Source organism: Engystomops pustulosus, chromosome 1 (genome assembly GCF_040894005.1).
Source record: "Engystomops pustulosus chromosome 1, aEngPut4.maternal, whole genome shotgun sequence".
Lineage (NCBI taxonomy): Eukaryota > Metazoa > Chordata > Amphibia > Anura > Leptodactylidae > Engystomops > Engystomops pustulosus.
This window is the reverse complement of record NC_092411.1, coordinates 270,722,093-270,735,665: the sequence shown is the minus strand read 5'-3', so window position 1 is coordinate 270,735,665 and position 13,573 is coordinate 270,722,093. Positions and strand designations below refer to the sequence as shown.

At 42.2% G+C, this 13,573-nt stretch overlaps 1 protein-coding gene across 2 annotated transcripts in view; it reads left to right on the top strand.

Annotated features, from left to right (window-relative positions):
• RGS12 (regulator of G protein signaling 12) overlaps positions 1–13,573 on the top strand; it is a 109,145-nt gene that overhangs the window by 74,684 nt on the left and 20,888 nt on the right. For both annotated transcript variants that reach the window (XM_072126156.1, XM_072126157.1), the window contains exons 5-9: positions 9,236–9,405; positions 10,550–10,642; positions 10,911–11,054; positions 11,894–12,073; positions 12,883–13,042. In XM_072126156.1, coding sequence (XP_071982257.1) covers positions 9,236–9,405; positions 10,550–10,642; positions 10,911–11,054; positions 11,894–12,073; positions 12,883–13,042 — 747 coding nt within the window. The remainder of the gene's footprint in view (positions 1–9,235; positions 9,406–10,549; positions 10,643–10,910; positions 11,055–11,893; positions 12,074–12,882; positions 13,043–13,573) is intronic.

Sequence of the window (13,573 nt, the reverse complement as noted above, 5' to 3'; positions counted from 1 at the left end):
AGTGCCAGCGCGCTGGCCAGCCAGGACGGGAGTGGGAACATGATGAGGTGAGTGAGCACAGAAAGGGGCGCTGCCACAGAGAGGGGCATGGGTGTGCCTGCGATCCCAGACGTAGATCACAGGGGCACCCGTGACACTGGGACTACCTATCTACTTGGGGGCATGGGCATATTGTACGGCTCTTACGGAATAATATTTTAAATATGTGGCGTTCATGGCTCTCTCAGCCAAAAAGGTTCCTGACCCCTGGTCTAGAGCATTGTTGGGTAGATCACATCACTCGCTCATGGGCAATGGGCCTTCGTCTAGAGGATCGGAGTGTCTGCACCAGCCTTGTTGGGAGAAGTGTGAGCGACCAGAAGTTCATAGGATTTGATTGGCAGCACTAGAAATGGGAACCTCCATAGAAGTGAGAGGGGCCATTAGTCTAGAGCACTGATGGTGAATCCGTCAGAGCAGGTGCCTAAACTACAACCATAACCTACTTATTTATCACAACTTTGCTTTGATACACTTTCAATCATATTAGGGCCTGAGGACACCAATGCTGTTGAAGAAAGGAGGAGAAAGTGGGACTATCTTTGTAGCATCCCACCAGGGTCCCCTTGCTCTAATGATATCCCTGCCCTGTCCACATATCCTAGCTCCTCCTGTAGTCCCAGGCAGCCAAAGGTGAATCTTTAAAATATCCCAGAGCACAGCCCTTCCTAGGTTGCCAAGGACTGCATGAGAATTGTGTGAGTCCTGGCAAATTCTTTGGGCGACCAGGCCATTGTCCTAGCAAAGTGAAAGCTCTGAGTGCTACCTCTGCCCAAGGTTCACCACCACTGGTCTAGACGATCGAAGTGCTGGCATCCGAAGTGAGAGGGACCATTAGATAGGAGTGCCAGCACCAGCCTCGTTGAGAGAAGTGTGAGGGACCAGAAGTCCAGAGGGTTGGAATTCCAGCATCAGAACTGAGGACCTGAAGTGAGAAGAATCTGAAGTCCAGACTTCTGGTGCTGGAACTGGAGGAGCTCATTATAAACCTATATGAAATATAAACCTTTAGCTTCACTCTGCCGCCTTGCACAGATTGGGCACTATCCTTCCAGCAGTGGGGATGCTCATACGTGTAGTACTGCTGCAGCTTTAGGCTATCCCCCACCTGTATCACCAATATAACATAAGAGTAAAGTTGGTAAGTGGCTCCTCTCCTCGCCATTGGTCGCTGGCGGCTGTGGCGTTAATAATTGAGGCGTCTTTATTTGCGGCAGGCTAAAGGTCCTCTTTATTCCATTATTTAGTAGCCTTCCCGTGCTGCTTTGTTAAGGGTCCTATCGGTTTTCACTCCTTGGAGCCATAGAAGGGGGTGGTGAAGGGGGATCAATCAGTCAGGAAGGGAAGACTGGCCGCGGATATTTCAGGAAAATTCCGTTAATTTTTCGTCTTTCTAATGTGGAGGCATTAACCAGGAACAATGTGGCAGTTCATTACCAGGGGCTGTACCCGCGGGGCCATGGGGAGCAGCAGCTGAAGCGGGCATGGATTCTGATGGCTGGTTCTCTGTGAGTGATTTGAAGTATCTGGTGAGGTGGCACACGGGATCCTACCAGCTGTACCCAGGTAATGGGCCGTGCCACCCCCTGTCCTTCTTCCCTTTTCACTCTCTTGTGGCTTGTGTGAAGATCTTTCCTCCTTGGCAGAACACGTTCATAGCTTTAGTGACACGTTTTTACCTCTGCTATACCAGGGCAGAACACGATATAATGCATTCCTTTAACTTGGCAACGATCCTGCGCCCCATTAAGATGGCATCAATTACGTAGCTAATAATTCTTTGTAAAGCCCTAGACCTTATTTCCAGGAACTTTTTTTTTTGGCTTTGGACAGAAGATTCTGTGCAAGAACAATGCAATTAACTGGTGGGAAACATTCAGGAGTAGCAGAGCTGAGTTTGTTATTCCATGGTAGAAGTGGGTACACTGGGTGTTGATGTATTCAGCTCTGCTACATCTGGAGGTGTTGATCAAGAAGGATCATAAGACACTTTCACTGATCCCTTTAGTTCTACAGTGCACCCACTGGACATATGTGGTTTGTAGCCAATCCTACAGATGCCAGATAAACGCCAAGGGCGGCCATCTTTTAAAGGGGTAGCTAAAAATAACTATTGCTGGTCTGTGTATCACTACTGCACCATCTGCAGTGAGTTAAACCATAACTGTAATACTCGTCACAGCCTCTACACAATACAAGGTCACTTTCAACTACTAACATCTACCCTTTTAGAGGTATATGGAAAGGGGGTTGTCATAAAGGGGGAGCCCTTTAAATATAGCGTCTCAAAACAGGAGGCTCTTTCAAAGAGTGGCGCCACCCCTGTCCCTGGGTCGAGTCTGGTATTGCAGTTTACTTATAGAAGTGGAGGAGGTCAAGCTGCAATACCACACACAACCTATGGAAGGTTGTGGCGCCCTTTTCAGACTAAAAGCAGAAAAGTTTGTATTCGGTCTACTAAGGACTATCAGTTTTAAAGGGTTATTCTAAAACGTAATCTAACCTTTTTATGTGATCTGTATATGATTGGCTGGGTGCAAGTTTAGTTTAGTTGATGAGATTGGGGTGAGGATGGGGTGTCACAGGTCCTGCTGCATCCAGAGTGGCTGAGTGAGTAGCACTTCTGCCTTGCAGCGCTGGGGTCCTGGGTTCAAATCCCACCTCTGGGTCCTCTGGTTTCCTCCCACACTCCAAAACCTACTGGTAGGTTGTTTAGATTGTGAGCCCCATGGAGACAGGGACCAATTTGACATGCTTTGTGCAGCGCTGCGTAATCTGTGTGCGCTATATAAAGAAAGGAGTTTATTATTATTATTATTATTATTATTATTATTATTTTATTATTATTATTGAGTGACCTCCAATCAGGACACAACACAGGAAGTCAAGTACCCTGGCAAATGAAAGTGACTTCCTGTCTCATAGGAGAACCCCTTTAATTGCTTACTTAACACCGTGCCATGCAATGTTTAGTGGTTGTGCTTCGTATTGTATCTTCAACAGATAACCACTGGGGATCCCGGATGTCGGAGCCTCCTGCAATATATTGATCCCCTATCCTAAGGGTGCGTTTGTATTATGTTAACAATGTCTTACCGTGTTTTAACATATTGTTTATGTATACACAATGTAAACCTTATGTTTGCATAGTATAAACGCAGTTGTATTGCATTGGCAATGCATTAAAAAACACAAAGTGTGAACGCACCCTAAGGATCGGCCATCATGACTTAAATCCTGTAATATCCCTTTAAGATAACTGGTAATAAAACCTCCATACATGTCCCTTCGGGCAAGTTCATCAGGTGACTGACGGCACAAACCTCCATCAAATCAGGTATTTCTATCCATGTGAACTGTGTGAAAAGCAGAAAGCAACAATTTACAGGATATTTCACAGCACATTGTCGGCCTCCTATCTGGGATAAGATCTGAGGCGTGTATCAGAGCGATGGCAGATAAACCCCGCGTTATTCTCACAATGTTCTGAAGATGTATATCATGTCTTCAAGAATTCAGCGCACATGAGAAAACGGCAATTTCATGTTTAGTCAGAGAGAAATGGCTATTTTTAGCGGCACAGAGATAGGGGGAAACGGCACATGAATAATGTTATAATAACCCATCGGACAGATTCTGGAGGCAATTGCCAGTTTCTTCAGGAAAAACTAAAAAAAAAAAAATCTGCTCCCAGCAATATAAATCAAATCCCAGCTGTCGGCAAAGGTTAAAAATATACATTCAGGCTCTCCCCGCACTTTAATCTTGCCTACGAGTCTTTCTTCTCGAATGGAGATTTCCTTTAAGTTTTGGACTCCTTTTTTTTTTTTTTTTTTTTTTTTTTTTTAAACCTATAACAGTATATAATCCCATTTTGGATAATCTGGCACCTGTTCAGAATTCCACAAGATTACAGGAGAACGAGTAGACAGTGTGAACACACCCTTAATCTCCTCATCATTTCTGAGTTTTTCAGATGCAGTTTTTGATATCCAAACCAGGAGTGGAGTGAAAACAGGGGATAAACTGTTTCTATCAATGATCTGGTTTCCCCCCGTCATGATCTACACCTGCTTTTGGCTTCAAGAACTGCATCTGAAAAACTCAACGTATAAACGCACCCTAACTTGTGCGGTAGTTAAAAAAAAAAACATGGCTGCCTTCTTCCAAAAACACTTGACCTTGGTTTGTGATGGTATTGCAACTCCGCTGCATAGAGATGAATGGAGATTGCAATACCGGCACTAACCATGATCGGGTGTGGTGCTGTTTTTGGAAGAAAGCAGCCATGTTTTTCAAGCTCTGGACCACCCCTTTAAACTTTGGAATTGTAATCTGCCTAAAAGAGGCTGCACTGCAATACAAATCACAGCCACTATACAATGTATGGCAGAGTAGGAAGTCAGTAGACCACCATGTTTATGTCAGTAATCCAGAAAAGGACTAAGGGATAGGCTCCGGACCCCACTGTAACGTGCGGTGATTGTAAGAGTTCTGAGCATGTGTGACCACTGCCTCAGAAAAAGTGAATATGAGTGGACCTAGGTTTGGGCCACTTGACCCAGATATTTTGCTGGAATGATGGACAAACACAAATCCGGAAATTGGACATCCCTAGCAATTGATCATGGCTATGTGCCCCCCATCCCACCCCTCTTCATGGCCAATCATAGCCTTGGCTAGATGCTATACCAGCAATATGTCTGTGTCAGATGGTCAAACCCGAACCTGACGATCAGGTCCTCTAGTCTATATTTGTCACTGCTGCATTTGCAAATCACCTGTCAATTTTGGTTCATATGATTTCCGGTTCATTTTGTGGTCCCAAAAATCAGTCCATCAGGAACTTGTCCTCTAGGTTGCAGATAGAAGAGAGTTGTCATTTATCGGACATTCCATTTTCAAAGAGGACCTTTCACCACCTTCACCAAGTTCAGCTCTGCATCCTTTTATACATACCTCCCCACCAATTCTGGCAAAGTTGGAGCTCTCTCTAGCCCTGCCCATGTCCTTTTTGTACCTCTAACATCAGATGGGCGGAGCTGGGGTGTCTGCATCCAATGCCATATAATAATAGTAGATGAGATGACTCTGCTCATATTGCCCAGGTCTATACAGCAATGCTGAGCTAAAAATTGTACAATTTCAAGATTTTTTTTTTTTTTTTGTTCTAGTAACTAAAATAATTTAACCTTTTTGTAATAAAAATTATATATTTATTTCATTTTATAACCATCAATAATTTTATAATATCTGGTAATCTAGCAAATGGCCTGGCTCAGTCTGAACCAGCCTAACCCAAAAATCCAGTATTATTTAAAGGGCATCTACCACCAGAATGAAGGACTGTATGCAAATGAGCCTGAGGGGCTCCAGGCTCCAGTAACACCTCTGCAGCCTGGAGCCCCTCAGGCTCATTTGCATACAATCCTTCATTCTGGTGGTAGATGCCCTTTAAAAATGTTAAACTCTTTTGCCCTTTGGAAGTGAGGAGGCTTTAACCTGCATCTGGATTTCACAGCCAGTGGGGAGGAGGAAAAGAGCCAGATGAATAGATAGGAAAGAATCTTTCTTTTTCATAAGACTTTCTTTCTTCTTTTATAATTTTTAATCATATATATATATATATATATATATATATATATATATATATATATATATATATATATTTCTTTTTCATTTTACATAATTTTAATCTTTTCTTTTTAAAATTTTTCTACAATTTTTTTTTTTTTCTTTTTTACTATTTGAAATAGTAATAGCGTACACAATTCAGTAGGCCACTAATTTTGTCAGATCATAATCCTGCTTGGCTCCGAGCACTTCTCTCTGTTGTCATGTCTGTAATGTGTGGATGTCATGGCCCGGTAACATAAGGCAGCCCGGAGCACTGTTCTGGCAGATCTAGAGCAGAACATCTCATCTTAGGCCAGAGGTCCTCTTGGCCGTGCGACTGGAGAACCCCTGGAGCAAAAGAATCGGGCTAGGAAGACGTCTAGAGAAGTTTGGCCTGCATGTAAACTCTCAAACCTGACGTTCTTCCTCCTGGGTTCCTGTGAATGTCACATCTCCTGCTCTGTGGTCAGCTAGATATGTGCCTTGGAGAGAGAGCGTTGGGAATGAGGACACGCAGGACTTCACCTATGAAAACTTCATGCACTTATAGATCCAAGTTGGACCTGGATCCCGTGATTAGTATTTTTGTGAGATACACTTCCGTCTTTTTATGTGTCTTGGCTATTTTTGAGAATATTATTTCTTAGTGGAGTGAAAATCCAGATCCTAAATCTGGCTCCAATGGTGGAAGTGTAATTGGAAAACAAACTGTTAGTGTTCTACAAGATTCTGCCAAATCTATAAAAGCTATGAGGGTTTGGAAAACCTCGACTTCACTTTTATTTCTTTAAAATGTACAGGATATGATCTCTTCCAATTTTTTTTCAAGCTTGAATGGTCAAAATTCAAGGGGGATTGTCCGAAGTTGGGAAGTTATCCAGTGGATAGGGAATCCCTTCCTGGTAGGTGGGGTCATGACTGATGGAATCCCCTTTGATCATGAAAATTAGTGTCTGTCTATACCTAATTAATGGTGTAGCAGTTGAGCATGTGTCTACTTATTCTCTTTCGACTGCCAGAGATGGATAAAGGGGTTTCTGGGAGAATACGTTAGAGCAGTGGTGGCGAACCTATGGCACGGGTGCCAGAAGTGGCACTCGGAGCCAATTCTGTTGGCACTCAGACTGTTGCCCCAGGACAGAGTTCACCAAATATGACCAAATACACCAAATCTTCCTGCAGTCCCAGGCAACTTAAGAGATGCTTCTCTCACCATTCTGGACCAACCATTCTTCCTGTACAGAGAGACCTTGGAGAGAAGCTATAATGAGAGTAGGAACTGGCCCTCCTTTGTTCAACGGTATTGGTGGCTTCAGGGGCCAATACGATTGAAAGATGTGGAAGAGCAGGTAGCAATAAGTTACTTCTTAAAAAGCCATGTTGGCACTTCACAGTAAATAAGTGGATTCAGCTTGTAGTTTGGGCACTCTGTCTCCAAAAGGTTCGCCATCACTGCGTTAGAGGTTAATGGGACTCACACGTTTGTGATTGCTAGTGGTCTCAATTGCTGGACCATAAACAATCTATAATAATCTGCACACGCACATAACCTTCTAAACCATGATGGATAATGGATATCAACAGTAAGCCCTTCTGCACCCTATACTACCCCAGTTGTAAAATTTAGGAACAGTTGAAACGCCAAAATGTTCCCTATTCTGTAGATCAGTGCAGAAAATATTAATGTATATTTGATTACGTACAAAAAATTGTTCAGGAGGTCATACAGATTAGATGAATGTTGGTGCCCCTTTTGATATTGTCACATTTGACCTAGGTGTTTAGTGGTGGCCAATCTCTGGCCAGATGTCAGGGACGAGATTGGACAGGTCACTTTCTCAAGCTACTGGACCAACGATGAAGTCTGGCAGTGGCTTAATCTATGCTTCCTGTTAATAAGATGTATACACCCTCGGCCAATTTTGAGTGGGTATGGGGGTGACTATTTATCAGACTATCTTCCAAAATCTTTTGTAACGTTCTAGATCCTCGTAGTTTTGGATGTGAAGGAAAATTGGCTAGTTTGTTCTATACTATTTCTATGGTTTCTTTCATCTCTTTAATGTATCTCAGGCCCACAAGTCTTTGATTGTTTCAAGACTTTTCTCCAAGGGCATTGACTAGAGATGAAAGTTCTGTTTTGGCAAATCTTTTTGAGTTTGATATTTTTGGGCATCCTGTAGGGGAACCAACTTAAGATATAACTCTATTGGTCACCAATTGTTCAGAGATCAGAACGTGTCATCACACCTTTGTTGGATTTTCATCTTGTGCCCGACAACTCTAAAAAATGGCCACAATAGATGTTGGAACCCTTGTCCAACGCTTCAAAAATATGAAGACCCGAATACCAACCTCTTGTCTGCCAAACCTTGGCAATAATTTATACATAATGGATGTTTCGGTGGTGGCCCTGTGTATATCCCATCTTGTTATTCAGCTCCGGGCTATTGTATGTTTTCTATGGATGAACACATTTGCCCGACACCGCCCCTCAGTCGCTCTACAGAATTTCTTGGCTCAGATTAAATAAACAATAATGAAAATAACAGGCCTTTCTGCTGGTATATGAATGTGCAAGCCCGTGGAAAGGCCCTCTTTGTTGCACGTGGCGCGTTAACATAATGATAGGTCTTTTGGCACGTTCTCCTTTCTCTAGTCAAGCTGATTGCCCATTGACTGCCACCCCGCACACAGAGCGCAGAGGGGGAGGCTTAATTATCCTGACAAGCCTCTAATCCCGGGGCCTTGTGGGCTGTGTGATGATTTGATTGCCGGCTGCCACCATGGTGCGTCCCATGTGTTAGATCAGCCTTATCTTAACAGTGCACTGTTATTTGCCAGAGCGGAGATAAAAGCTCTGAAAGCGTTACATATAACACTGCGGAGTCATGTATATGTATGCAGATCTTGTGGGGAGAAGATGCTGTGCTTTTCGGGAATGCAAATCGGACTGAATCAGCAGGGGGTACCGGGTTGTTTGAGCTCAGAGGTGCAAATATAACTGTAGATAAGGATGTACTTGTAAATCAACTTTTTACAGAAATCGGGATTGGTTATTTTTGTTTACTGAGGCATGCGTGTGATTGTATAGCGTGGCCTTGCCATTGTGCTAGTATCTCGCTTCTACAAAAAATATTTGCACATACCGCAACGTGAAAGGTTTACAGGCAAGCTATCTTCTTTGTAATCAGGGTGGGATCGCTCTCATTGTATGAAATGTCTTGTATCTTCCTTGGTGTCCCGGCCTATAGTGTTTTATCACCTACTTAACACATTGGTGGTGGGGGGGGTGGGGGTGCGATCAGGTTTTCTCAAGTGACCTTTTTGAAAGGGGATGATATCCAAAGTTGTGAAGTCAGCTTTGAATATTAAAAATAAGTCCTCAGTTTTACATTGGGTCGCCAATTCAATATGGTTGAGAATACAATCAGGTTCTGATGAACAACAACCCTACGCAACACTATTGTCTTGCCTTGTTCAAGTCAATCCTTCCATGCCGAAATTTTTGGTTGTTGCCTATGTAGATAGCTTATGGGCTACAGTGTAAATCATAATTCCCTGTTATGTTTCCCACTAGAACTGAACAGTACTGATCTAAAAGGATGTATCAGCGAGAACAGCCTGAGCAGCAATGCCAGCCTGCCCAGTGTACAGAGCTGCCGGAGACTCGGAGAACGGCGGGTAGCCAGCTGGGCCGTATCCTTCGAACGGCTCCTCCAGGATCCAGTAGGGGTCCGATATTTCACAGTAAGTATGACCCCGAACTAGACCACTGATCCTAGTAGATGAACACTTTTTTGAAAAATGGGTCAACAAAAATTTTGAATAAAACCTATAACTAAAGTTCATTTTGCCGGCACATACCGTATGTTTAGAGTAGAGAGCAGCCAAGTACGGGGCTTATCGGGACAACTGCTGGAAAGGAACTGTGATAAAGCGGAGTAATTGCCGAGTGCTCTTCAAGCCATAAGTGGAGCAGCTGCCGCTGAAGTGGCTCATCAAAAAAAGAAATCTGACAATCCATGTGCAGAAAAATTAGTTTTACATGGAAATTACAATAATGAGTTCACTATGTGGCTTGGCGCCATGTCTAAAAAAAAAAAGTTAAGTGGGTTGTTCTTGTGTTGTGAAACCAATTTTTTTTTAGAACTCTTTTTAGGGATTTCTGATATAATGGGGAATCATTTGCTCTGGAGGACCCACATCCAATTGAAAGTGTGTAATACCTAATTTGGCCTGTGGTGGTGCTGCTGGGAAATTGCACTCTTGGAAGATCGTGATTGGAACTCGATCACTTTGATTCCGAGCAGGGAGACTCATTGCAATGAGGTTATTGCTAAGTGAAGTTGGTATTTTTGAAAATGGACAATCCAAAAATAATAATTCCTCATTGGGAAATTGCAGTTCAGGTACGACCGAAACTCATGGTAGCACTAAGATACAGATGTCTTGTGCTAGGGTGTAGGCTCTGAGGAGACTCTTCTTGGTACAGAACCGTTCCTTGTGTTACAAATTAACAATTTAGCGTCTTTAAAAACCTCTCTATAGTTTGGGTTATGTAGCTTCTATACATTTCTATGTGTTTCTATGGTTACAGACTACAAAGAACTCCTGTGTAGTCTGCTCCTGCAGTTATACATCACTCCACTCTCTCACCTAGACCTTGTAACTAATCTGTGCTTAGGTCAAATGTTTTTATGTCCTGTATCAATAAAGTTCATCAGACGGACAAAGTTTTTGGTGGTTTATTGCACTTGTTTTTCTAGCAGGTTGTGAATATGTTCAATGTTTTTAAACTCTCAGATCTCCCCCCCCCCCCTTTGATTTATGTATGTAGCAGAGGTGATTTATTGCGATCCGTGTTTTTTTTTTTTTGTCTTGTCCCCTGCAGGAATTCCTGAAGAAGGAGTTCAGCGAGGAGAACATCTTGTTCTGGCAGTCCTGCGAATATTTTAGTCGTGTTCCAGCTCATGACAAAAATGAGGTAGATTGCTTACGCAACGAATGAATTTTGTGCGTAATCCTGTTATGACCGGGGTTTGTGGATTCTGAAAAAAAAATCCGTGACTTTCTGCTTCATACATCGATAGCCAGTTATCCTCAAACCTGAAGAACCGGTTTCTCTGCGCTTGTGTAGTGATGCCCCCCTATAAGGCTGGGCACAGCAGTGCGCATGCGCAGCACCCCCTAAAGCTGAGATTGTTGTTTGTTTGTTTATTAATAGTGTGTGTTTTTTTGTATTTATTTTACAGCTGTCATACCGAGCACGGGAGATATTTAATAAGTTCTTGAGCAGCAAAGCAACAACGCCAGTAAATATTGACAGCCAGGCTCAACTAGCCGATGACATATTGAATGCGCCGCACCCGGATATGTTCAAAGAACAGCAGCTCCAGGTACGGCTGCGTTATTTCTATTTTATAAGGTTTTTTTCAAACTTTTATTTTTTATTACTACTGCTATTATTACTACAATGATTATTATAATGATGATTATTACTACTGTTATGTATATATATTTTTTTAATTTGCTTTTTATTTCCCTTTGAAATTTATCTTCTATTTTTTTTGTTTTGTGTCCTTGCCAATTAATTTATGGATTTTTTTTTGACAATGAAGTGGTCAAAAGCGTCTGACACCTGTTGGAGCAAGTCTCTGGCTCAGTCTATTAATTCTCATATGGTGTATCAGGGTTTTTATTTATTTTTCTTAATTTTATTTCTGATGCCACAAAAAACTTTAATTTATTACACTCAGTTTTAAAATATTTCTTTGTTTGTGTCTGAACTATAACTAAAATTGTTACAATTTTCTATAAATGATATACAGGCAGTCCCCGGGTTACATACAAGATAGGTTCTGTAGGTTTGTTCTTTAGCTGAATTTGTATGTAAGTCGGAACTGTATATTTTATCATTGTAATCCCAGCCAGAACTTTTTTGGTCTCTGTGACAATTGGATTTTAAAAATGTTGGGTTTTCATAAGAACCAGGATGAACTCTAAAGCTTCATTACATACACCTGTGATAATTGTTACAGCTGATTATTGTAGCCTAGGACTAAAGTACAATAAATTACCAATATCCAGAGGTCCGTTTGTAACTAGGGGTCGTATGTAAGTCGAGTGTTCTTAAGTAGGGGACCGCCTGTAGTGAAATATTTGTACAGATGGGGGAACTGCATAAAAACAATTTTCATTATTATTATTTTTTTTTTTTGTTTCTCTTAAATTTCAGATTTTTAACCTTATGAAATTTGACAGCTACACCCGCTTCCTGAAGTCTCACCTCTACCAGGAGTGTATGCTTGCAGAAGTGGAAGGGAGATCCCTCCCAGACCCTCAGGAGATACCGAGTAGTCCCACCTCAAAACATAGCATAAGCTCTGACCGCTCCAACATCTCCACTCCGAAGAAGGTATGAAAAATGTAACAGATTTATATCAAGCTTGACAAACTTCTTACTGCTATTTGGCAGACAGTCGAATTCGGGTTTGTGTCTGAAAAAAAGTCACCGTTTTCGTGTGTAAATTATGGTCCATTTATTGTAAGCCCTCTGGAGTGTGAAGATACCATCAAGAATGGTTTGGATTTGAGATGTTTTTGTGTTCCACATAGTTGGGCTGGGGATGATCTCTCCCAGGCTGTGATAGTCTAGAGCAGTGAAGGCGAACCTTTTAGAGACCGAGTGCCCTAACTACAACAAAGACCTACTTATTTATCCCAAAGTGCCAACATAGAAATGTAATTTGTGATTTATACTCCCTTCTCTGTCACAGTTTTCATTGATACCGGCACCTGAGGACACCAATAAAGCAGAAAATAGTCCCAGGTAGAGCTGTCACTTTAAAATAGCTCTGTGCACAGCAAGTCCTGTGCTGTCTGGGACTGCTGGAAGATACCTGGAGTCATCTCTGGTGATGGCCTGAGTGCCCACAGAAAGGCCTCTGAGTGCCACCTCTGGCACCCGTGCCATAGGTTCGCCACCACTGGTCTAGAGGATAAGTGCACTTGGCTCTTTGAGTGCTCTACTATGTCTGACCTGGTGTCATACTTAACGGCCATCAATCTCCAGAAGTGTCTCCACTGAAGTGTGTTTGTCCCTACCACCAGATAAGCAGAATCTCACCGCCCACTGGTGGAAGAAGATAAAAATATCATCTCTGGAAGCTAATGCTCTGGTCGTAGAAGTAATTGACCTGACCTCTCTTTCCTGTGTATGTACAGCAATCCAGCAAGAAAACCAAGTCAGGAAGATCTCTGAACGACGAGTCCGGAGGAGAGGAAGACAATGAGAAGAAGAAGAAAGGGACGTTCTTCTCCTGGTCAAGGAGTAAAAGCATGGGGAAGTCACAGAAGAAGAGAGAGAATGGAGACATCACTAATGGTAACTACATGACCTGCCAAAAAGTGACAAACTAGAAATCTACCCACATATATAATGAATTACAGGCTTAAAAAGTTCCTGTAAACTTTCTCCATATCCTATTTTTGTGACTACATCCCTTCCATATATAATAACCTCTTTGGAGTATTAAACTTGGCTCCAGAGGTATCATTTATATTACCCCTCTGTTAATCCTCCTGGAAATGTATGAATAAATTGTATTGGGATGTCTGTGATCCAATTACAATTTATTACCAATTTGTCAATATCAGACTGTTGAAGACTACCACTTATTGCCATTGAGAGTCGTAATACCTATTTGTTAAGATTGTTGCACATATCTCGGACTAACGGAGGAACAGTGCAATAGATTTAAAGGGAACCTGTCAGCTTAACACCTTCCTGCTCATGTTTTAGGGGTATCATCCAGTTTATTTGTTTTACATGTGATCTAAAATGGTTGTATAAAGTCAAGGGGGCGGAGAGTCAAGTTCTCCCAACCTCATGATGTTTCCTCTACTGTGATTTATA